This window comes from Cynocephalus volans, chromosome 14, assembly GCF_027409185.1.
Source record: "Cynocephalus volans isolate mCynVol1 chromosome 14, mCynVol1.pri, whole genome shotgun sequence".
Taxonomy (NCBI): domain Eukaryota; kingdom Metazoa; phylum Chordata; class Mammalia; order Dermoptera; family Cynocephalidae; genus Cynocephalus; species Cynocephalus volans.
In genome coordinates this window covers 69,884,673-69,910,506 of record NC_084473.1, presented here as the reverse complement: position 1 = coordinate 69,910,506, position 25,834 = coordinate 69,884,673, and the positions used below count along the sequence as shown (strand labels likewise).

The following is a 25,834-nucleotide window of genomic DNA, read 5'->3' as shown; positions in this document are numbered from 1 at the left end:
AAATACATTCTGATAAATTCAGATAAGTACTATAAACCCTAGATTAACCACCAAGAATATAACTTTTAAAAGCTAGCGAGAAAATCATTAAAGAAATTAAAGTGTCACACTAGAAGATATTCACTTAATGCAATAAAAAGTAGTAAAGAAGGAACAGAAGAATAAAGAAAGGCAAAAGACACATGGAAAATAAAAAGTAAACTGGAAAATGTAAATCCAATCATATCAATAATGACATTAAATGTGAATGGGTTAAACAGTCACATCAAAAGGCAAAGATTGTCAGGTAGGGTTAAAAAATAAAAACTCTAGATTTAACTACTTTTGGCTTTATTTATGTGTCCTACGTCATATTCAACCAACCACAGATCAAAAATATTTGGAAAAAAGTTGTGTCTGTATTGAACAAGTACAGACATTTTTTTCTTATTATTCCCTAAACAATATAATATCTATTTACAATGTATTACATATTATAAGTAATCTAGAGATTATCTAAAGCACACAAGAGGATGTGCATATATGCAGAGACTACACTATTTTATATGAGGGATTTGAGCATCCAGGAATTTTGGTAAACACAGGAGGTACTGGAACCAATCCCCCACAGATACCAAAGGATGACTAACTATATACACTGTTGACAGGAGATACATTTTAGGTTAAAAAATACAAATAGGTTGAAAGTAAAAGGATGAAAAAGACAAACCATGCAAGTAGCAACTGTAAAATTTAGAGTGTCTATACTAACATAAGACAAAATACACTTTAAAACAAAAACCATTACTAAAAATAAAGAGGGACAATTTATAACAACAAAAAGGTCAATTCAACAGGAATATGTAACAATTATAAACATGTATGGAGCTAACATCGTAGTCCCAATATACATAAAGCAAATCCGAGAGAAAAGGAGAAACAGACAATTGAACAATAATAGTGGAAGACTTCAATATCCTACTTTTGAAAATGGAGAAAACAACTAGGCAGAAGATCAACAAGGATACAGAAGACTTGAACACATAAACCTACTAGAACTAAGAGACATCTTTAGAACACACCACCTAACAACAACAGAATACAGTTTGTGCTTGAGAAGAATGTGTATGTTCTACAGGATAAACTATATGTTGGCACATTAAAAAAACCTTAATAAAACTTAAAAGGACTGAAATCATACAAATTATGTCTTCCAACAAAAAAACACAATCAAGCAAAATATCAATAGCAGAAGGAAATTCATAAATATATGGAAATTAAACAACATATTCCTAAATAACCAACGGGTCAAGGAAGAAAAATCAAAATGGAAACTGGAAAATACTTTTAGATGAATTAAAACAAAAATAAAACAAACCAAAACTTAGGACATGCAGCTAAAGCAGGGCTTACAAATTTATCAATTTCTAGGGCCAGACCGTGGCTCACTTGGGAGAGTGTGGTGCTGATAATACCAAGGCCACAGGTTTGGATCCCTATATGGGGATGGCCAGTTAGCTCACTTGAGAGAGAGTGGTGCTGACAACACCAAGTCAAGGTTAAGATCCCTTTACCGGTCATCTTTCAAAAAAAAAGAAAGAAATTTACCAATTTCTACAAATACCTACATTAAAAAGAAGAAAAATTTTAGCCTAACTGTCCACCTTAATCAATAGCCTAACCATCCACCTTCAGAAACAGAAAAAAGCACAAACTAAATTCAAAGCAAGTGGAAGGAAGGAAATAATAAAGACCAAAATGGAAATAAATGAAATAGAATTCAGAAAAGTAGAGAAAAATAGACATCAGAAAAAGTATAGAAACAAAACTTTATTTCATTGGAAAGATCAACAAAATTGACAGAATTTAGATAGATTCACCAAGAAAAAAAAGGAAAACTTAAATTACTAAAATCAGGAATGAAAGAGAGGGCATTACTACCAACCTTACTAAAATAAAAGGGATTATATGGGAATACAACAGCTATATGCCAACAAATTATATAACCTAGCTGACAAATTCCACATAAGACACAAACTGCGAAACTGATTCATAAAAAATATAAGATCTAATATACAGACTTATAATAAGGAAAGAGATGGAATTAGTAATTTTAAAACTTCTTACAAAGAACAGCCCAGGAAGTTTCACAGTGAATTCTATCCAAAACCCAATTAATACCAGTCTTTTACAAACTCTTCCAAAAATTAGAAAATGAGGAAATGCTTCCCAATTCAATTTATGATACCAGTATTACCCCTGTACCAAAACCTGGCAAAAACATCACAAGAAATGAACACTACAGACCGATATTTATTATGAATATAGACACAAAATTCTTAATAACAAAACAAAACAAAACAAAACAAAAAAACTGGCAAACTGAATCCAGCAACATATAAACAGGATTATATGCCATAACCAAGTGGGATATGTAACCGAGACTGCAAGGTTGATTCAACATATGAAAATCAATTAATAATGTATCATATTCTTAGAATAAAGGATAAAAACCTTACGATCATCATAAAGGATGCAGAAAAACATCTGACAAAATCCAATGCCCTTGCATGATATAAATGCTCTAAAAACTAGGAATGAAAAGGAACTTCCTCCACCTGATAAAGGGTATCTACAAAAATACCACAGCTAGTATCATACATAATGGTGAAAGACTGGATACCTTCCCACTAAGATCAGGACAAGACAAGATGTTCACTCTTGCCACTTCTACTCATCACTGTACTGAAGGTTCTAGTCAGGGCAATTGGGGATATAAAATATACTGAAGGCATCCAGACTGGAAAAAATGAAGACTACCTCTATTCACAGATGACATGGCCCTGTATATAAAATTATAAGAAATCCACACAAAAATTATTAGAATTAACAAACGAGTAGTTCAGCAAGATTTCAGGCTTCAAGATTAACATACAAAACTGCAATAGCAATGAATATCCCAGAAGTGAAATTAAGAAAACAATCCCACATATAATACCATAAAAAAGAAAGATTAGAACACTTAGAATTAAAGAAGTGCAAGACCTGTACACTGAAAACTAAAAAATATTGTTGAAAGAAATGAGGATCTAAATAAATGGAAAGATATGCCATGTTTAAAGAACAAAACATGGCACTAATCTACAAATTCAATGCAATCTGATCCATGTTACACCATGGGTAAATGTTGAGAATATCTAAATGAAATAAAGTCACAAAAAGACAAATACTGTTATGATTCTACTTATATATGGTACCCAGAGTAGTCAAACGCATAGACAGAAAGTAGAATAGTGGGTGCCAGGGACGTAGGAGAGGGATGAAAGGAGAGTCACTGTTAATAGGTACAGTTTCAGTTTTACAAAATAAAAAGAGTTCTGTGAATGGATGATGGTGACAGTAGCATAACAAAGTGAATGTACTCAATGCTACCGAACTTTATAAGGATACTTCAAAAAGTTCATGAAAAGATTCATATTATCTTTTAATTTGATTTTTCCACAAACTTTTTGAAGTACCCCATACACTTAAAAATAATTAAGATAGTAAATGTTATGCTATTTGCATTTTACCACAACTTTTTAAAAATTTTAAGAATTTTTAAATTCTTAAAATCTTTTAAAAAAGAAGTGTACTTCAAAATTAAAAACTTTGTGGTGCAATCAATACCATCAAGTAAATAAAAAGACAACCCACTAACTGGGAATAAGTTTTCACAAATGATATACCTAATAATGGATTTGAACTCATAACATATAAAGAACTCTTTAAATACAATAATAAAATAATAATTACACAATTAAAAAATGGGCAAAGGATATGAACTGATATTTCCCCAAGGAAGGTATACAAATGGCCAATAAACACAAAAAAGGATGCTCAATATCATTAGCCATTATGGAAATGTATATCAAAATCACAATAAGATACAACTTATCCATCACAGTGGCTATAATCAAAAAGACAGAAAACAACAAGTGTTGCTGAGGATGTAGAGAAACTGGAATCCTCAGATTGCTGGTAGAAATGCAATATGGTACACATACTTTGGAAAACAGCTTAGCAGTTCCTCAAAATGATAAACATCTGAACCAGCAATTCTATTCCTAGATATATATCAAAGAGACATGAAAATATATGCCTACACAAAAACTTGTACATGAATGTTTACAGCAACATTATTCATAACCAAAGAGTGGAACCACCCAAATATCCATCAACTGATAAACAGATAAACACAATGTGATATATTTCCATACCATGGACTATTATCTGGCAATAAAAAAAGGAATGAGTACTGATACATGCTATAACCTGGATAAACCTTGACAAAATTATGCAAAGTGAAATAAGCCAGTCGCAAAAGACCATATACAGTATGATTTCATTTATGTGAAAATGTCCAGAATAGGCAAATTTACAGAAACAGTGGATTAGTGATGGCCTAGGGCTGGGATGCTGAGAGGATATGGAATAGGGAGTGACAGCTAATGAGTACCGGTTTTTCTTTGGGGGGATAAAAATGTTCTAAAATTAGATCCTGGTGATGTTTGCACAACTCTGTGAATTGTACACTTTAAATGGGTAAAGTTTATGTTATGTGAATTATATCTCAATAAAACTGTTTAAAAAAATAATGATAGATGGTTTCAATTTTCATTCTAAATACATCAATTTTCATTCCAAAGCTCCAGCTTAGTTGCTTTTATTATATATCTAAACACTTAAAAAAAATAAAGGAGGTTTTTCTAGTCCAACATGTAAAGAAGTTAGAAGTCATTCCCATCCTCATGAGAAAAAAGGTTTTTTTTGTTGTTTTTTTTTTTTTTTTTTTTTTTGTGACCGGCGCTCAGCCAGGGAGTGCACCGGTCATTCCTATATAGGATCCGAACCCGCGGCGGGAGCGTCGCCGCGCTGCTAGCGCAGCACGCTACCGAGTGCGCCACGGGCTCAGCCCCGAGAAAAAAGTTCTAACAGACTGAAAATCAACAACTCTTCTTACATTGAACAGAGAATTGAGTTCACAGGGTAAACCACCACTCTAAAAACTAGAGAGATGCGGGGAAACAGAGAATCACATCTCATCTGGAACAGAAGCTGCTGAAGCCAGTAAATGGTAGGAAAAATTAAACTATAATTGATGAACTGCTGGAGGCTGAGCATGAATTCACTTTAGAGATTAAAACTCCTGGGACCCAGCTTTAGGGGAGACTACACACCTTCAGAAGTTTTACTTCCAGGAGCCCCACTAGGCTCTTGGGATGAAGACTGGACAAAAATCTCTTCATACTTCTGGCAGGGGAGGGGGAAAACTAACCATGTTTAAAAAACCATTTTAAAACTAACCGTTTTGTTCTTTAAACATGGTATGTCATTATTTAGGTCCTCTTCATTTCTTTCAACAATATTTTTTAGTTTTCAGTGTACAAGTCTTTCACTTCTTTGTTAATTCTAAACGTTTTAATCTTTTTGATGGTATTATAAATGAGACTTTTCTTAATTTCACTTTTGAAATATTCATTGCTATTGCATAGAAATACAACTGAATTTTGACTGAACTCAAAAGAAACTATTTTACCAACGCCAGCTTCCTCTATCCTTCCTGTCTTACCGAAGGAAGGGGAAGATGCTGAGAAGCACCTGTGAGGATAATGGTCCAGGGACACAGGCTCACTAAAAGACTGAGTCCTAATCAAAGGATTATTAGAATGCAACCCCTCCTCTCCACACCTTTCCACTACATCAACGGGGACCCTGCAAAAGGGATTGTAGATAGAGGAATGCAAGCCTCAGGCCCCCCTTAAGAAGGAATCTCTAGGAAACCAAAAGACAACAGGGGAGATTTAAAAGAGAATACCAAAGAAAATTTTACTGTCTCACACCACAGCTACCTAAAACAGTAAACACAGTCTAACTCCTAGCCAGATAAACTTAAAATCTCACACTAAAGATCTATTTACTTCAGTTCATTTTATCTAATACATCTGGCCCAGTATTCAACAGAAAATTACAAAGGAGGCTAAAAGGCAAAAACAGTCTGAAAAACAGACTCAGATATAGCAGAGATTTTAGAATTATCAGATTAGGAATTTAAAATCAAAAACGATGTACCAGAATAAATGATGCCTTTTATGGGCTCATCAGTACACCAAACACAACCAAGGAAAGAATCAGTAAGCTTTAAGATAGGTCAATATAAACTCGTTGAACTTACAAAAGGAGAGAACAGAACTGAGGCCATCAGAGGTGAGAAAGAAAGAGGGGTAGGGGAAGAACCAAGAAATTGCTAAAGGGCTACAAAAAAGATTACATTGTGTAGTGTTGAACAGACTATCCTGATTTGAGCATCCCATATCGCACACAGGTACTGATATCCAATGCTGTGCCCCAGAGATACGTACAATCAATCATGTTTCAATAAAAATATATAAATAAATAAATAAAGGTCAATATAAACTTCCCAAACTAAAATGCTAAGAGAAAAAAGAGTGGGGGGGGAGTGAGGGTGACAACAAAACATACTCTCCAGAAACTTTAGGATAATTTCAAAAGATATAGTTGGGGGGGTGGGGGATGAGTAGATTGCAACCTGAGAATTTTTTTTTACCAAGCCATGTTATATTTCCTAAAAGAGAGCCACAAAAAGACATTTCTAGACACGATGCCTGTGATGCCAGGTGTCAATCTGACCAGATTGTTACCCAGATAGCTGTAAGGGTGTTTCTGGAAGAGACTGGCATTTGAAATCAGTGGACTAAGGAAGATCTACCCTCATCCAATGTGGGTAGATACCACCCAATTGGCTGAGAGCCTTCATAGAACAAAAGGGCAGAGGAAAGGTGAATTTTCTCTTTTTCTTCTGAAGCAGGGACACCCTTCTTCTGCCCTTGGACATCAGAACTTCAGGTTCTCAGGCCTTTGGCCTTTTTCTGAGAATTACACAATTAGCAGCTTGCAGACAGCCTATTGTGGGACTTGTCAACTTCCATAATCATGTAAGCCAATTCCCCTAGTAAATCCCCTCTCATATATCTATAGTCATGCACTGCATAACTACGTTTTGATAAACACATATTACATATAGAACAATAGTCCCATAAGGTTATAATACCATATTTTTACTGTACCTTTTCTATGTTTAGATACACAAATACTTACCATTGTATTATAATTGCCTACAGTATTTAGGACAGTAACATGCTCTACCTGTAGCCTAGGAGCCATAGGCTATACCACAGAGCCTAGGTATGTAGTAAGCTATTCCATCTAGGTTTGTGTCAGTACACTCTATGATATTCACACAATGATGAAATCACCTAACAATGCATTATCCCCTTGTTATGTGACGCACAACTCATCTATCTGTGTACATGGGTACCTCAAAAAGTTCATGGAAAAAGAGAAATAAAAGGTAAAACGAATCCACAAATTTTCAAAGACCCCTTGGGTATATATCCTATTGGTATTCTCTGGAGAACCCTAATACAATGGCCTTCTCAAATCCTATGACACCCTTTATCTTATCCCTGAGACCAGACCAGAGCTGGGATTTTCAGATAGTTCTGGCATCAAAATTACTTCTGATAAAATTAGAATATTTGAGGCCAGTCATTTCAATTATGCTCATCAATGAAATCCATAGTACAGACAAAAGACAAACATTACCAGTCTCCTGTCCCCTCAATCTGTTACTGCTCTGTTTTCTCTCCTTGGTTGCTCCTTCTACAGGTTGAGCATCCCTAATCCAAAAATCCAAAATCTGAAAATGCTCCAAAATCCAAAACTTTTTGAGCACTGACATGACACTCCAAGGTCACAAAAACAGGAAATTCTCATTGGATCATTTTAGATTTCAGATTTTTGGATTAGGGATACTGAACTGGTAAGTATAATACAAATATTCCAAACTCTGAAATCCAAAACACTTCTGGTCCCAATCATTTTGGATAAGAATACTCAACCTGTATTTATTCCTCCCTTTCCAACCTTTCCTCTTTGAAACCATACTGCTGCTATTTAATAAACAACTTTTTTCAAATTTTTCATAAAATAATATCCATCTTTTTACCTTATAAAAAATCTTGGTTTTCCCCTTGATAATACTACTGCCTGTGTAGCCTTCTCCCACATACCATGGACCCGAGAAAAGAGGCGAGATGGAAGTTGAAATCTAATTATTTCTCAGAATGATTTGCTTACCTACTTTCCATCTTCCTCAAACAAACAAAAAACATACAAACAAGACCTCCTTTTTAAAGCTTAGGCCTCACACACATTTTCTATTCTTTCCTTCACCTATCACTTTCTTCTTGCAACTACCAGTTCAAAAAACTCCCACTCATTTTTTGAAGACTTCAATGTTCGATTCACAGGCTCTTCCTAAACCCCAAATCCTACATTAATCTGAAAAGATTTAAACATAGTTAATGAATCAAATAAGATAGCTTCAAAATCTTACTTACTCCAGTGATCTTTATTCAACTTGTACTATCCAATCCCAGCGCTATTTAATGGATCTAATCACCCTTCAAACAGATCCTCATTTAAATCAACTAACTCAATCTGACTAAAATTACCCATTCTTCTAGCTCTCTCAGTAACTTATTCTCATGTCATCTAGTCAACTTCATAAATAAATCTCTGGTCCTATTTTCTCTCAGACTAACAACTCTTCTGGCTTCTCTTTCCCTATGTAGGCTGAAACCAATAGCTGATCAACTCTTCTCCCACTGATCCACTCCACTGCTATCCTTCTACAATACCCTTCTCTCAATGAATACCTCAACGCAGGATCTATACTATAATTCATCTTCTCCATTCCTGAATTTTATTAGGAAAAAAATCAAAGATTCTATGCAGACTAGAAACATTATAAAATCATTATCTCCAACCTTAGCTGATGCCTCAGAATTACCTGACAATCCTTTTGTCCTTTACTGCTCCATCTCATATTCACTTCAACATAAATTCTAGTCTTCACCAAGTCACTCTCCTCAAACCCCCTAATATACCTCCAGCACTCCTCACCTCCCACAGCAGAAAATCTTGCTTTCTTCCTCAAAACTGATCTCTCTCAACCTCTTCTGTACAACATATTTGCATCCACTCTTGTCCTCTTGAGCTCAATCAATTCCTTTATCTTTCAAATCACATGAAAGAATAAAAAAGCAAACTGACTCTAAAATCACACTCCTCCATGTAATTCAGTTCTAAATAATGTCATAGAGAATGCAATGAAAAATCAAATGGTTCATCTAATAAAGGATCTGGGGATTTGTTATGGTATTGTTTATGTCTGCCCAAAATTTATATGTTGAAATCCTATCCCCCAAAGGGATGGTATTGAGAGGTGGGGCCTTTGGAATTAGTGCCAAGTATAAAAAAAGACTTCAGAGAGATCCCTCACCCCTCCCACCATATGAGGACACAGCAAGAAGGCATCATCTATAAGAAACAGGCCCTCACCAGACCCAAATCTGCCAGCAACTTGATCTTGGACTTCCCAGTCTCCACAACCGTGCAAAATAAATTTCTGCTGTAAACGGCCGTACTTCAGCCATATTTAAAGGGTTTTTTTTTAATAATAGCAGCCAGACCAGACTAAGACAGGATTTATAAACACATCTAACCCAAAGTATTAATATTATTATGAGTTCAAAAATAAAAAATAGATAGGCAACAAGAAAATATTTTTCACAAGCTAACCATAAGATGGCATTTAATACCTCCTTTTTCTACATACCTGCTAAATGTTTGAGAGTCGCTGGCACAGTGTCAGGAGATACCCTCAACATTCTGAGATTTGAAGAGTGATATTCCAACTCTCTGGTTGGCTCATGAGGAACAAATTGAGGCAATAAAGATGAAAAAGACTGATTATTGCCCATGTTAGATTGACCTACCTATGAAAAAAGAAAATAAATCAAGAAAATAAGATTATATAAATTTCAGACTTCATCTGCTAAAAAACAAACCTCATTTTTATAAAAATGAATAATGAGCAATTATACTAGTTACTAAAGATCATATTCTAGCCCTCCTTAATTCATATATAGATCATATCTTGTTTAGTCAACTCTGACAACTCTATAAATCATTCTGAAGGTTTGGAAATCTCCATATACAGACTATTACAGATAGTTGGCCTACAAGTGTTCAATTACTCAGAAGTTTGCTCTTTATAATAATCATTTCAGGATTCGAACTATGGTATTATTCTTGAAAAGCTAGTGGATTTTTTTTTTAAGGGGGAAAGGTGTGCTATGGGGAGGAAAAAGTAAGAAGAAAAGAGAGAACAGGAATATTTTCCAAAAACTCCAAAATGTTTAGAAGAAAAATAAGTGCATCAAAGAACCACAACTGTGATCAGATACCAAAAAAATATGTCCTCAAACTTCTTGAAACAAAAGTAGTAGAAAATATAAATTGACAGTCAAGTAAAAATTAACTGATAAAAAAGAAATTCCTATTGTTTCATAAGACTCCAAGAAGTCCTTGCTAGAAAAAAAACTAGAAACCATTATTAGTGAAATTAACACATAAATATACACAACTTTTCATCAAATTCACAGTATACTCTTACATAAAAACATATACCATTTTTAGGTTTCTTTCTATCCCTAAGTAGATTATTCCAGTCATGCTCTCTCAAGAAGGAAACTAAAAATGTACGTAAGTGTGAATTTTCCTATACCCTTTTCTCAGTTTTTTCACTGTGTAGTAACAAACATTCTTAGGAAGTTGCAAAGTGTGAAAATAAGTACTCTACATCTACTGCCCATATAGGTTTCTCTAGACCAGTGGTTCTTGACTGGGGAAGATTTTGCACCTACCAAGGGACATTTGGCAATGTCTGAAGACATTCTTCACCATAATAACTTTGGGAGGAAGGGGATGCTACTTGTATTTAGTGAGTAGGGTCAGGGATGCTGCAAAACATCCTCAAATACACAGGACAGCCCTGATGACAAAGAATTATCCAACCCAAAATGATAACAGTGCTAAGAAGCCCTGCTCTACACACAGCATGTTCTTAGTTTCCAATTACCCCACTTCTGAAGGGGACCTTCCTGAAGTATCATTCATGTCATATATGAAATAGATACAAAGATAATTGTGAGAGGCAGTGTGAGTGTTTAGTAGCAGTTTCTCCCCATAGCTTCCAAATGTAGGAAGAAAAAGCTTCTATCATAATCTTGACTTCAGTAAAATTTCATTATATCAAAGCTTCAAAATGCAGATTAGAGAAGGCAACACAAAACAAAATGTAGAATAATGAGAAGTATTTATTCAAGAGATCAGCAGATCTTCATTACTAATTTAAACAAGAGAAGCCAGGAGGAAAAAAAGTGATTGATTTATCTCCCAATTTTTAATCAATAACAAAGAAAGAATCAAAAATGACTAAGAAACTAGAAAAATGCTAACACTCTCATAAGAACTCAGGAAGTACACAAATCAGTTTGATTTTTGGAAAGATGAGTTATTTTGACACAGGCAAGTTGAATTTGAGGTGATGACAATGTTCATAAGAAAATTTCATGCAAAATACTATAAGGGCCTAACTCAAGACAAATATTAAGGTCTAAAAACAGAGGTGATAATTATCCACACAGAGATATGCATTAAAGCCTTGAGAGGAAACTAGGTCTCTGAGGGGAGAAAAAAAAAGAAAAAGAAAACAAATCAAAGGTTAAACCTTAAATAAGTTTTAAAGTTAAATGGTTAAAATAAGGGGTACTAAGATAACATTTTATTATATGCTGCTACCAAGAACAAGGAGAAAGAAAAGCAAAATAATGATAGAAAGTAGGGAACTACTGGTTAGAGTCTAGTAGTCTAGTTTCAGTAAAGTGAAGGGAACTAACAGGCACTGTATAAGTGCTATACACCTTACCCCATTTAATAAAACTGTGTATGAGGTTGATTGTTGCTATTCCTATTTCTTTATGCAGCTGAGGAAAGTGATCCTCCAAATTCATTTACTCAAGGCACAAGGCTAATAAAGTAACTGAACTAGAGTTTGACTCCAAATCTCCATGCACTTTTCACAGCTCCAAGCTGCAACAGTAGATACCCAAATCATCCCTTGGAAGAATAATGGGTAGATATCAAAGTGAAACAATGTGATACAGAGGAGGAGAATAAGGAAGAAACCAAGGAGTAAGCAAGAAGTAAGCTGAGCCACACAGAATAATGACTGCCATATCTGTCTACTTGCTTCCCTAATACATTAAGTAACTCCTAAATAATAGAATAGAGCTACCAGTGAAGGCCAATACAGAGAACAGTATCTTCCCGAGACTGAAAGAATATGCTTAAGGCTGCGGCTAAGGGCAGATAAAAATTGGAATAGTGGTCAAAGTTAATCTCAGCACATTAACATTAATATATATCTTTATTTTTTAAACATTTTATCTACATGAAAAGTTGATGAAAGTCACAATAGTATTAAAAATTAGAACTCTAAGTCTAAAAATTGATCATATTTTGTTTCTCATTCTTATTGAACTTTAAGCAATCTCCCTCAAAAACTTTCATTCTTGCCAAAATAATACAAAATCTTGACCTTGGTTTCACCAAGAACAGTTAAACACAGAGGCAGTTTATCGGCATAGCAGTTAAGAATATAGATAAGGTTAGTTTCAAATACTGGCTCCTCTATTTGCTGAATAATCATGAGCAAGTTCCATAATCCTCTAAGTGTCAATTGTAAAATGGGGATAATAATCTCAACAATTCTACTTTGACAGGACTGACTGAAGGACTAAACGAATTGATGTATATATGTAAACCTCTTAGTACTGTATTTAAGCAGAGTAATAGCTATTATTTTCATCACCATTGTTATCAAATTGAAAATTAGAATTAAATAGTACCTACTTTAGAATACTGAAGAAAATGAAACTAACCTAATGGTTCCCTATATTAAAATTTTTTAATAAATTCAATAAATTATAAATAAAAGGAAAACATCGCAATATCTTTGTTCCTTTTTTCTTATCAACTGTCTGAACCTAAAAGTCTAAATATGGTTATAACCCAAACTAGTAGCTTTACAATGACATACCAGTCTCATACATAGGAAAATAACAGCTGGCCAGTAGGCTCAGTTGGTTACAGCATGGTGTTATAACACCAAGGTCAAAGGGTTGAGATCCCCACACTGGCCAGCCACCAAAAGCAAAACAAAACAAAAAATAACATAGGAAAACAGGAAAATGGAAGTAACATTAAGTACATCACATATATTACCTAACTGCATTTAATGACAACAAAATATTAAGGATATATTACAAGGAAGTAGAACCTAGCTTGGAGGTGACAGTATCAGACAAAAAAGGATGGACAACGGGACTAGCGGAACATTAAAGCCAAGGGATCTAACAATCCAGGCAAATAAAGCCTTGTATAAAAGAAAGGTTGGCACAATTTTTATAACACTCCAGAGTTACCATTTTCTAGCACACACACACACACACACACACACACACACACACACACAAAGATAATAATGATATAAACAGAGAGAGGGAAGAAATGTGTATATACATGAGTATGTTGCTCATTTGTGAAGAGCATAGTTAGTTCCTTTTGAGAACACCGGCTAGTTTGGACATTAAGCACCTCAGTATCCATGCTGGGGAAACACTGGTTCTTTTAATTTTTAAGATACCTCTGCAGTCAAATCTTTTGGAAGCTCCTAAAAAGAAATACTTTAATATTCCAGGGCCTATTCTAAGGCTTATACATTGAAGAACAGTGGCAGGAGGGAGGGGAACACAACCATTTGTAGGTCCCCATGAAAGAGTCTAATCTTAACAATGTCCCAAAGACTAGCTGGCACAACTTAGAGGAGTTAGGCTGCCTCAAGTTGAAAGGCCTGGGAGTTCCAAAGGATGGCATTTTCCAAGACACCACAGAACTCACTAAGTCTTATGGTCTACAAAACATTTATTTTATGCCAACCTTTAACAAATTAATGGAGCATATTCCTGGATATCAGATAAAGACCAAGTTACAAATCACAAGTTGGTATTAGAGGATATACATAAGCCCTTTATTTTCATTACCATTTTTCAACTAAAATGTTCCTTTCCCTACTCATAAGAAATGTGAGTAGACAAACTTACAGGCTTTTCAAAATTGCTCTCCTTCTCAGATAGTAACTATAAATTAGGTTGCCAGAGCAGGGAGCTGTCATGAATCTCTAGATCATCAAGCAAATTTTCTAAAGCTGCTAGCTCAATGTATTTACCAGTTAAGTCACATTGGTAATGTGTCTGAGAAAGAGTAAAAGGTAAAATAAAATAAAAAAATAATAATACCATCTCCTGAAACAATACTGGAAAACACCATGTTTCCCACAACTACCATTTTATTGTGTCTCACCTTTCTTTGTAGATCAGGAACCCTTTCACTGCCCACAACAGCATTTTCATATAGGCTACTGTATTCAGTACGATCATCCATAGTAACGACGTCAGACTCAGCCTTCCCCTGCAGGCCCTCTACAAAACAGGAGTCATTTTGCATAATCGTATGTATAGTAAAACTGAACTCAGCTTCCATAGGCCGAGGAATTTCACCTTAGCCTATATCAGCTTTCAGCAATGTCTCTTGGCTGACTGCAATTAATGATGCACCACTAGTCAATGGTAAAGCACCTTGTGACTTTGCATCACATGCCACCAACTTTGCTGAAAAGCTGCTTCCTACAGTTGCAGGTGAACCTTCAATGGCGTTACTAGAGTTTACATCTTTACCCAAATTATAGTTTGAGGAATCTGCAACTTTTTCAAAGGTTTGTTGCTTTAAATCTTGTAAAACCAAAGAATCTGAACTTAATACTTTCATTGGATAAATAATGTTTGAAGATCCTACCTACTCTGCAAACTCAAGAGCAGGATCAGACTTTATCTTCCCAATGGGAAGAAATGGTTCATTGTTTATATCATACTGAAATAAAGCTGACTGCACTTTGCCAAGACCAACAACTTGGTTGTAAGATTTTTCACTTAAACAAGCAGATGACTTAAGCTCTAGAATAACAGAAAGTGGTTTAATTTTCCTCATCTCCTGAGGAGAATTAGGGGGTGATTTTAAATTTGGATGCCAGTATACGGAGCTATCATCATAATCTTTTTTATGCAACAAGGGTTTTGAAACTGCTGGTTCAAATATCCTAGGAGTAGACTGATAGCGTGGATGCTTAAGCTTATCAAAGAAAGAGTTTTCATAATTATAATTGAATAAGGAAAGATCTGGATTTTGGGGTTCTTCCTCTTGGCTGGCAGCTGTTAAAGATTTATTGATGTCAATTTGGATCTCATTTACTGTACTCTCTTTCTTAGAAGGCTCAGTAGAGGCAATAACTGTTTCAAAGGCTACATTTTCAGTAATATCAACATTTTTCTCACCAAAAAAAGAAGTTGCCTTTTGGCTTCTTTCCTCTTGAAAATACAGTTGTTCTGATGTCCCATCCAAGTTGGACTTACCAGTCTGAAGAGGACCACCAGAAGTCTCCATCTTAGAGGTATCATGTCCCCTGGAGAGTACATGTGCTTCTGAAACTTTTACAGAATTATCAGGAACTACATTCCCAGTATACTGTAATTCTGAAGATCTAGGCTGCACCTCTGAAGATACTAAATTATTTCCAGTCTCCTTTGATTCAAAACATTGAGATAATTCTTTCTGCAGACCTTCTTCATTTCTTTCATAACCCGCTAAACAATCCATCTTTTGTTTCACCTCATTCTCAGCTGGAGCCTCTAAATAAACACACTCCAAATAATGACTATCAGATGTCAAGGGAATCCCTTTGCCTCTTCTTTCCAACAAACATCGCAAGAAAGAATATGACATTTTACTATTATGACAGGGAGCAACTTCATGTGGAAAAGAAACATGGTCCTTACTGGTTACAGATGTTGCTGAAGTTCCCTGTTTGCTCCATGGCACGAAGGAAAAGGGGACACTATAATTGTTACTTCCCTCAGGAATTTTATTTTTATCAATTGTGTCAGATGAATCCGAAAAAGAATCAAGGTCTTTACTAGTTAAATATGTTTCTGCTTGCTGTAAAGCTTCCTGTTTCCAATACTGCACATATGAACAAGAAGCATCAAAACTGTCACTTCTTTCAGTAGCTGTGTTTTCATCAATTATATCAGATAAAGAAGAAACCGAAACTTGATCTTTATCAGCTAAATTGGTTTCTGGCTGCTGTATATCTTTTTGTGTTTTCCATGGCATGGATGAACAAAGATCATCATAAGTATCAGAGTCTTTAGGAGTTTTCAGTTCATCAACAGTATCAGATGAAATAGTCTCTTCATTATTTCTTTGTTCAGGAGGTGAAAAAGAGCACTGAGACCCAACAGCCACACCACCTATAAGTGGATGCTGAGATACACTAAAGCTACTATTAACTAAATCTGAAGGTACTTCTGAGGTAGCCTGGAATAAAGCTTCACTAACTTCTGATGGTCGAGAAAACCATTCAGTATCTTCAGACTTATCAGGAATTCCCCTGAAAACAGACAATTAAAAATAAATAAATATAATTAAGTACTAACATGAAAACACAAAACTGGTATGTCACTGAAATCAAATTTATTCGAAAAGAATGTTGAAAAACAAAGTTCTAATGTCAAATTCCTTTAAGGTGGATAATGACTGAACAAAGCAAATTTTTTATAAATAGAAGGTGAACTACTGTACCACCCTATGCCCGTGATATTATCTCAGGCTTCTCCTAAAACAACAGACACAGAATCTGATTTTCATATTTCCAAAATACTGATTCTTTTTTTTTTTTTAAAGATGACCGGTAAGAGGATCTTAACCCTTGACTTGGTGTTGTCAGCACCATGCTCTCCAAAGTGAGCGAACCGGCCATCCCTACATGGGATCCGAACCCGTGGCCTTGGTGTTATCAGCACCACACTCTCCCGAGTGAGCCACGGGCCGGCCCCCAAAATACTGATTCTAAGGAAACATTTCAAATAATCTTTAAAGCTTTACCATTTTAAATGTTTAGTTTATCACCTACCATGCTTTAACATTCATTAATATTATGCATTAATTCTTTTACTAGTCATTTACTATGCTCTTGAAAACCTCTCAAGAAGTGATCTACTCCCAAAATACAACAGAAACTTCATCAGTGGTTGATGATATAATGTATGCACAGCATTCTCCATAAAAGTAATTATATAAAGTAATACATAACATAAGGGCACAGGTTACTTTCCAAACATCTATAGTTTTTAATTTAAAGTGCTTTTTTTTCAGTTCTAAGAGAAAAAAACTTATATTCTTGGATAATTCCAAATATGTTTGGAAGAATTCCATGCTTTTCTACCATTATGACTACCCTAGAGGACATTAATTTGGAATATCAATTAATTTGGATATACCTGCTGTAAAATTTGTGTTACTTCATATTCATACCTCCTGTAAGGTAAGGAGAGCTCACTAGGCTCATTCAATAACAGCTGACCAAAATAAGAGTGCCAAACAAGTTAGTGACCTAGAAATGAATGTTGCAGAATGAGGATAAAAGGGAGGGGAGGGATAATGGGCAGCAGTTGGGAGGTTTATAGAATGCCTTCTAAATTAAAATATGCCTCAGCTCTGCTAGAGTCCTAAGATGCGGACCTAGGGGAAGCTGAACCCAGCCACATCTAGGCAAGCTGCTGCCACCGCCCCAGGTCCTAGCTGGGGTCCTGAGCCATGGAGCCGGAAGAAGCCAAACCCATCCGCGACCAGGTAAAGAGCACAACATAAACACCATTTTCACGCAGGCAGCCCACCATAGCCACCACAATTGCCATGGCTGCCACAAAAGCAGCCAGTCTATATAGCCGCAGTCGCAGCCACCGTGCAGATGGCATGCCAGACTCTCAACTGCACTGACACAAGGAGAGGCACCAGCGGAGACCAAAAAAAAGGAGGTCCTCTCTCTCTACAAAGCACATTCTAGAGTAATAGAAGAAGCATCTGATTTACAATAATAGGGGAGGACTTGATCACACCTGTCTCAGCACTGGACAGATCATCTAGTCAACAAACCAACAGAGGAACAGTTAATCTATCAGATGGAGAGAACAAATCTATGGTTATTAGAGAGAGGAGGGGCAAAGAGGGAGGAGGTAGGAGGGAATGGGAGGAGAAAAGGGTGGGGAAGAGGGAGAGATTGGATAAGGGGCATAAAGAATAAGTATAATTTGTAACAATAAAAATGCTAATAAAAATAAATTAAAATAAATAAAACAAAAATTAAAATTAAAATTAAAAATTAAAAAAATATATATATGCCTGAAATGCTAGAATACATTGGAAATTATTTTTAAATAAACTGCAGTCTCTTGGCTCATCTCTACACATATGTTACAATGCCAAATTAATACAAATCATGTCTTAATTTAGGGCTTTATTACCTTCAGCGTGTGTGCTAGGAATATCTAACCCCCACCCCAAAGTCCCACCTTAGCCTGAAATTAATATTAGTGACAAATTAGAACAAGAAAAGAGTAGAACAGTTGCATGCAAATAAATAAATCCTCCTACCTCAGAGGTGCAAAATCTAATTCACTTTGGTGAAATAAGGAGTCAGGCCCAAATTCTTGGTCTTGTGTCAAACATGTCAGCAAAGGCAAATCAGGAGAAGCAAAGCTATCTTGTATGACTGTAAAGTTTCAAATATAAAAATGCTGAGTAATACTGAAAATCGAATGTTTAGCTTATTCACGTAATACTTTAAAGCACCTAAATATGCTACCACCTAGAAGTTTCTACAAACATTAGAATAATAATATAACAGCAGCAGAAGCAGCTACCATTTAATAAGAGCCTGCCAACATGCAGGCACTTAACATACAATATTTAATTTAATCCTCATGACAACCTTAAAGGATACGTATTATTATACCTATCTTATATGTGAGGAAATGTGATGACAAAACTTAATAAGCATTAAGTCATTTGTCCACATTCAAATAGCTTAAGTGCCAGAGTGAGATTTACACCTACATATTCTGTTCAGCAAATGTCCTTAACTATGATGAGTGTTTCTTTCCACTTTAAGTAATACATTTCTTGTATCAAAGTGTGGTCCAGGGGCTCCTAGGCCCTAAGACACTCAGGAGGTGACTAGGGTCAAAATTACATTCAAAATAACATTAAGATGTCATTTGCTTATTCACTCTCATTCTCTCAAAAGGGTACAGTGGCATTGTGCAGAAGCTACATCAAGTATGATATTGTAACAGATTGAATGCAGAAGCAGGTATGACAATCTTGCTGTCTTCTATTAATTCAGACATCACAGAGTTTTTTAGTTTCTGTAAATAAAAGAAGGCCACTCTTCTAAATATTTTTGTTTTGGAAATAATTATTTTTCTATAAAACTATGTACTTTATGTTAATATGCAATGGGGTGGTGGTAATTTTTAAACCAATTAATAAATATTTTTAAATTTCTCAGTTTTATTTTCTAATATGGGGAATATCAATAACCCACATAAACAAAAGCTCTTTGGAATTGTCAGTAATTTTTCAATGTGTAAAGAAGTCCTGTTACCCTCAAAAAGTTTGAGGACTACTGCTTTAAAGGAAAAATAATTCTTGTGATTTTCTGAAAGTTCACTTAAATAATTCTTCTTATAGAGTTTTTAAATATGTATAAATCTGATATAAAGTACTTATTCCTTCTAGCATTTACACAACTATAAAACAAAAAATTAAATATTAATGGAAACAAAAGTTTATTATAAAATCAACAGCAGTTCATATAAAATTAAATTGCTTTTTCAATATGAATGTAATACTGCTTGCTACAGAATACTTTCTTGATTTCAGAATGCCTATGATACAGTGTACAAAGTGATGACTCTACTCTCTCACCACTATTCTCCATGAGATTATTGCAAACTGAGGGTTCACAGAGCTCAACATGGTGTCATCTGCTCTTCACTTGGGGCAATGATGCATTCTCACTGCTCTCACATACCCTCCACACCCTCCCTATCATAATTCATCACACTTTTGAGTCTTTGGTCTGTCTGCTTCCTATCTAAACTGTCAATTCCATGTCTGCTTTATTCAGAGCTATATCCTCAGTGCCTAGCAAAGTACCTGCTACACTTAGTAGGTACTCAAAATAGGATTATTTATTTACTGAATGAATTAATTAAAAATGAGAAACTGATAGATAATAACGACATTTACCACCAAGGAACAATTGGTATGGTTCCTCTTTGGCCTTGGCTTAGATCAGTCTTAAATCTTCATAACAATTATTCAACCTCCTGAGAATCATGAAGGTTTTTTAACAAAGTCCCCAAATAAACTAGGGCTAATGCTACAAGGGAGATCCTTGGGCAAGTACAGCAAATTTCCTGTTTCCAATTAAGCATAGGCTAAGCATTTAAAGAAACAGAGTCTTTTCTAAAGAAAATTAGAGTTATCTCTAACCAAGTTCCAGAACCTACAGAAATCCTTATTACCTAAAGTAACTATTTAGGTATAACTAAGAAGTAGTAAGAAATAAATAAGTTATAAGCAGCATTTTAGCATCTCCTTAACACTTAAGACTATTTCAGGGTGGAGTTAGAGGTAAACCAAGTAAATGGGAAAATGTATTTTCTAAAGTAGCAGGCCAAAAGTGACAAGTTAATCAAATGCATGTGTTTGTGTGGTGGGGGAAGGCTGTACACATTACTGGTGATGGCTTTCTCTTACAGCTTTCAACTGCTTCTTGTTTCCTCACATTTGGACAGCTGTCAATGGCTTGGATCCCTCTTTTTTGAGGCATCTAATCATATGGCACAAGTCATCGTCAGTTACATTGCCACTGGTGAGAGCCTACACACCACAATGACAGTATTTATGCATAACAAAACAGCAATGATGGGATTTCCTCTAGCCATCAGATCCAAGGATCTGATCCAATAACCAAAAATGTTCCACTTTTTTTTTTTTTTAAATAAAAAGATGACCAATAAGGGGATCTTAACCCTTGACTTAGTGTTGTCAGCACCACGCTCTCTCAAGTGAGCTAACTAGCCATCCCTATATAGAGATCCAAACCTGTGGCCTTGGTGTTATCAGCACCACACTCTCCCAAGTGAGCCATAGGCCAGTCCCCAAATGCTCTACTTTATCTAGAGTAGATGACAAACGGGAATTACAAAATTTTACATTAGAAAATATTTTAGAAGTCAAAATACAATCTCCTACCCAGTATTGAAATCCTTCTATTATAGAATTTTGCTTGACATTTTGCCACTGACATAAAGCTTTTTGTTTTTATATAGCCTTTTCCACTATTAAATGGCTCTGACTATTAGAAAGTTCTTTCTTATATCATGTTGAAAATAGCCTCCCTATAAGTGATGTATTCTCATTTTAACCTGATTTTTGTAAAGGACCATATAGCAAATATTTTAGGGTTTTTTGGTCACATATGATCTGTCACATATACTTCTTTTTTGTGTTTGTTTTTACAATTCTTCAAAAGCGCAAAAACCATTCTTAGCTCATGGACAGTACAAAATCAAGCCTTGGCCTGTCAGCTATAGTTTACAGACCCCTACTCTAGACCATTATAATATTCATCTGAAGGTACTGTTATTTTCTGTTTAGTGGACTGTCTTCCCAAAAGAGGAGGTATCTTTCATCTATATATCCCTAACATCAAACACACAGTAGAAACTTCAGTATTTGTTACATAAATGAAAGAATGAAAAATAAATTGGTTCTCTTTAGCATGGCAGCCCTTCAAATATTTGATCATAGCAAAAATGTCTTCTCTTTCATCTACTATCATAGTCATCTCTTCCCACAAAGATATTCTAATTTTATCAATATCTTTCTTAAAATGTAGACCTAAAACTGGCTTTAAATAATGCCTATCACAGAATATATTGGCACTAATAGCTTGTTTTGAATAGCATTAGCTTATATTTGAAAGAACTTGCTGAATTAAGTCCTATTCATGCTTCTCTACAAAACTCTATAAAACTATCTTCACGGTTAAATCCCTTAATGACTTGAAATGTACTTAAAGTTTATCTTTTGTAAAGAGCTAATAAATCAGTTCTATACTAAACAGAGGAAAGCAGTAAGATCTATCTCAGACAAACCACTCAACCTCCTTATCTCAATTTTTTGGTCTGAAAGCTGAGGATAATAACACATGCCATAATTAATCCTAAGAATCAAATGAGGGAGATATGAACATTTGCTTTTTGTTTGTATTTTAGGGATCATGGAGTCTCTATTGCTGAGAGAACCGGTCAAAGGATAATATATGGTTTACCCCAAGAACAACTCTGTAAATTCAGGACCGAGGAGGCACACCCACTAGAGAGGAAATTATCATCTTTCTGCCTTCTAAGAGCAATAGGGTATGGTAAAATGAGGGACAAATGCATATTTAATATAACTAGATCAGCTGTCCAGGGTGGAAAACCAGAAATAAGCTAATCCCTTTGAGTACGGCTCTACAGAGGTTCCTGAACTCAAAAGGAATTTAGTTAAAGGACTTGCAGCCCCACAAAACTGTTTTACAAATGTGAGGTATTACTACTAGTTAAAAATAAAGAGGCATTACCTAGCAAAGGAGAACATAAGAGATCTCTGTTGGAATCCTTTACTCGATTTTCTGTTTGGTTCAATACACCTTCCTCCAGTGAGGGGAAGTCTGTCACTTTGGTGCCTTCCACTCTCACATTAAGCCTGGTCTGGGACGTATCCAAGGTTTGGGAAGAGCCCATTTCTTGAGGAAGACAAAGCCAGGATTCCGTTCTCTAAAAAAAATTTTAAAGGAAAACATGCTAAGTCATTAACTGAGTTACCATACATGTTAACGTTTATATTAAAATGTCCATTCACGTAGCATATAGCTTATCATTTAAAGACATTCTCATCAAAGTTTGGAAAATGTAAAGTTCTTTCTATGTTTCTCATAATGTTAACTGTATTTCAGACCACTTCCCATTACTACCCACCTCTTAAAGTGCTGAAGAATGACTGGCATTTTAACAGTTCTAGTCATTAAATCAAGAGATTTGATTCTACGTGATGAAATTTCACAATGTGATTATAGTAAAGCTGAAAAAAATTTCCAAAACAAAAGCTGTAGTATTCCCTACATGTGACCACTTTACTGAATTTTTATTAGCTAATCTAGTTTCTAGAGGATTCCTGGCTTTTCGCTGGATATAACATCATATCACCCAAGAATAGTAATACACTTATCTCTTTCAAATATTTATTCTTATATTAGTGGCAAGATTCAGAGCAATGCTTCTCAGACTATGGAGAAAGACCAGTTCTTCCTACTTCCAACTCATCACGGACTGATACATTATTAAAATGCTAATAAAAACTAACAAGTAATAAATAAAAAACAATTTTTTAAAACTAGTAAAAATAACTATAAAAATGAAATTTAAAAGATATATAAGCCCAAAATGTAAAAGAAAAGCTCAAATGTTTGATTTCTATTTCTAAAAAAAAGATAAAATTACTCTGCTAAACAGCTATAAAAGTTTCTAAACACTTCCTCTTAATTTCTGTACTTATCTCTTAACAGACCAGGACAAGCAATTCATGGACTGGCACCAATCCACAGAAATGTTTAAAGTTGAATTAAATACTAATGGTAACAAGTTTTAAAGTCATTTTCCTTTTAAATATGCTATTAATAATGAAGTATATTCTTCCTATCATGCTTTTATTTTGACTTTTAAAAAATCTGATTAGGAATGAGCACTAAATTAAGATCAAACTACATAATAATATCTTTCTTCTCCTATTAAACCTGATAAAGTATAGCAATAAACTTCTTTACATTGAAACATCTTCATATTTCTTACTTAGTGGCAGATCAGACTTTTTAATCATATTTGCTAGCATATTCCTTAACAGTCTCACACGTATAGTCATAAATAATATTAATCAGCACTTTAGAATGCCTTGCTTTGTTTTCTAACCTTGTTTCATAACTTTGTTCTATTTTTATTTTATACAAAGAAATTCAATTTTCCTTAAAAATTTAAAATATTTCATCAGTGAATCTATTAGGTCCAAAAACCTTCTTGATAGCTATCATAACTTTCTCAATTCCTTCCTTAGTAATGCTAATCCACCTTTATAAACCTTGACAGATTTGTATAAAGTCTATTTCACTTGGGTTTTTTTCTCGACTGTACTATGCATCTAATTTTTCTATAAATCTTGAATTGAACAATTTTATTTTCTAACTTACTTATTTCTGTTTTTCTCTACTTTAAGTTTTTCATCCTTTACCTACATCTTTGGTTAAACAATTAACTCATTCCATCTTACTTTTATTTATTTATTTAAATTAAAACATGAGAAGATGAAATTATATTGATAGCAACCTTAGATATGCAAAATGCATTGGTCTTCATTATTTTGTAAGTAGTCTATTATTGAACTCTTCATCCTTGACCAACTCAAATGTTTTTAAGAGAATATAGATATCTTTTAATTCTGAGATGACCCAGAACCCATGATGGAGTCTGGATGTGTTGTCCCCTCCAAAACTCATGTGGAAATTTGATCTCCAATATGGCAGTGTTGGAAACTGATTGAGTCATGGGGGCGGATCCCTTATGAATGGATTAATGCTCTCCCTGGGGGAGGGAGAGTAATGAGTGAGTTCTTGCTCTATTCGTTCCCGCAAAAGAGCTTGTTGTTTTTAGGACCCTGGCACCTCCTCTCTGTCTCTCTTGCTTCCTCTCGCCATGTGATCTGCTTGTACCCATGTGCTGCCTGCCACTTTCTGCCATGAGTAGAAACAGCCTGAGGCCCGTGCCAGATGTTGCTGTCCCAGAATTGTAAGCCAAATAAACCTCTTTTCCTTATAAATTACCCAGTCTCAGGTATTTCTGTTACAGCAACACAAAACGGACTAATGCAAACCATAAAAAGAAGATGCATTACAATTTACAAAGATTTTCACAAACATTTCTTAACAAGACTTTAGTCTTTGGAAGGGTATTTTCAGTATTTAAAATTCATTACTAAAACAGTCACATACTACATTTAAAAAAAAAACAAACACAACTATGTACTACATAATATCTGTTATATACATTTATGAAAAAAAAAGCTGGAGAGAAATATTCTAAAATATTATATCTACTCATCTATGCTTTATGGGATTATAGAACAGCAGCCCTTTGACATTCTAAAATATCTCAATCCCTTTTACACTGGATAAATTAGTCAAATCTATAATATAACATCATCTGGGTGTCACTCCCCACCCCACCCCCACCCCGCCCCTGGCCCTACGCAACAAGCTGTGCCAGTAGCATGTACCAATTCCTCTCGGGCTCTTGGCCGCTGCTCTGAGTAGAGTCACCTTTGACACAAGAAAGCTGGCAGGCACTATGGGGAAAAACAAAACAAGAAAAAGTGCCAGAAGTGCTAAAAGAGGAGGAAGAAGAATATGTGATGAGAAAAGTTCTCCACCACCCAGTGGTAAAAGGCAAAGTAGAGTACCTTCTAACCTGGAAGGATTTCTCAGATGAGGACAACACATGGGAGCCAGAAGAGAACCTTGACTGTCCTGACCACATTGCTCAGTTTCTATAGCCACAGACAACAGCACACGAGACAGATAAATCAGAGGGAGACAAGCGCAAATCTGATTCTGATTCTGAAAATGAGGGGGAGGAGAGAGCAAACCAAGGGCCCATGCTCTTAGGGTGGAGAACTCTTGAAGCCTCTCTGTTTTTTGAACTTTGAATTCAAATCATTGGTGGCAGGGTTCAGTCACTGACAGTACAAGTTTCACTGAATCAATTCAAGG

The 25,834-nt window shown here is 35.1% G+C and overlaps 1 protein-coding gene across 1 annotated transcript in view; it reads right to left on the bottom strand.

The window, feature by feature from the left end:
• Positions 1–25,834, bottom strand: part of ALMS1 (ALMS1 centrosome and basal body associated protein) — a 195,664-nt gene that overhangs the window by 142,211 nt on the left and 27,619 nt on the right. Inside the window, 5 exon segments of the mRNA XM_063078238.1 lie at positions 9,722–9,812; positions 14,371–14,489; positions 16,038–16,513; positions 18,556–18,673; positions 22,601–22,796. Of these exon segments, the coding sequence (XP_062934308.1) occupies positions 9,722–9,812; positions 14,371–14,489; positions 16,038–16,513; positions 18,556–18,673; positions 22,601–22,796 (1,000 nt within the window).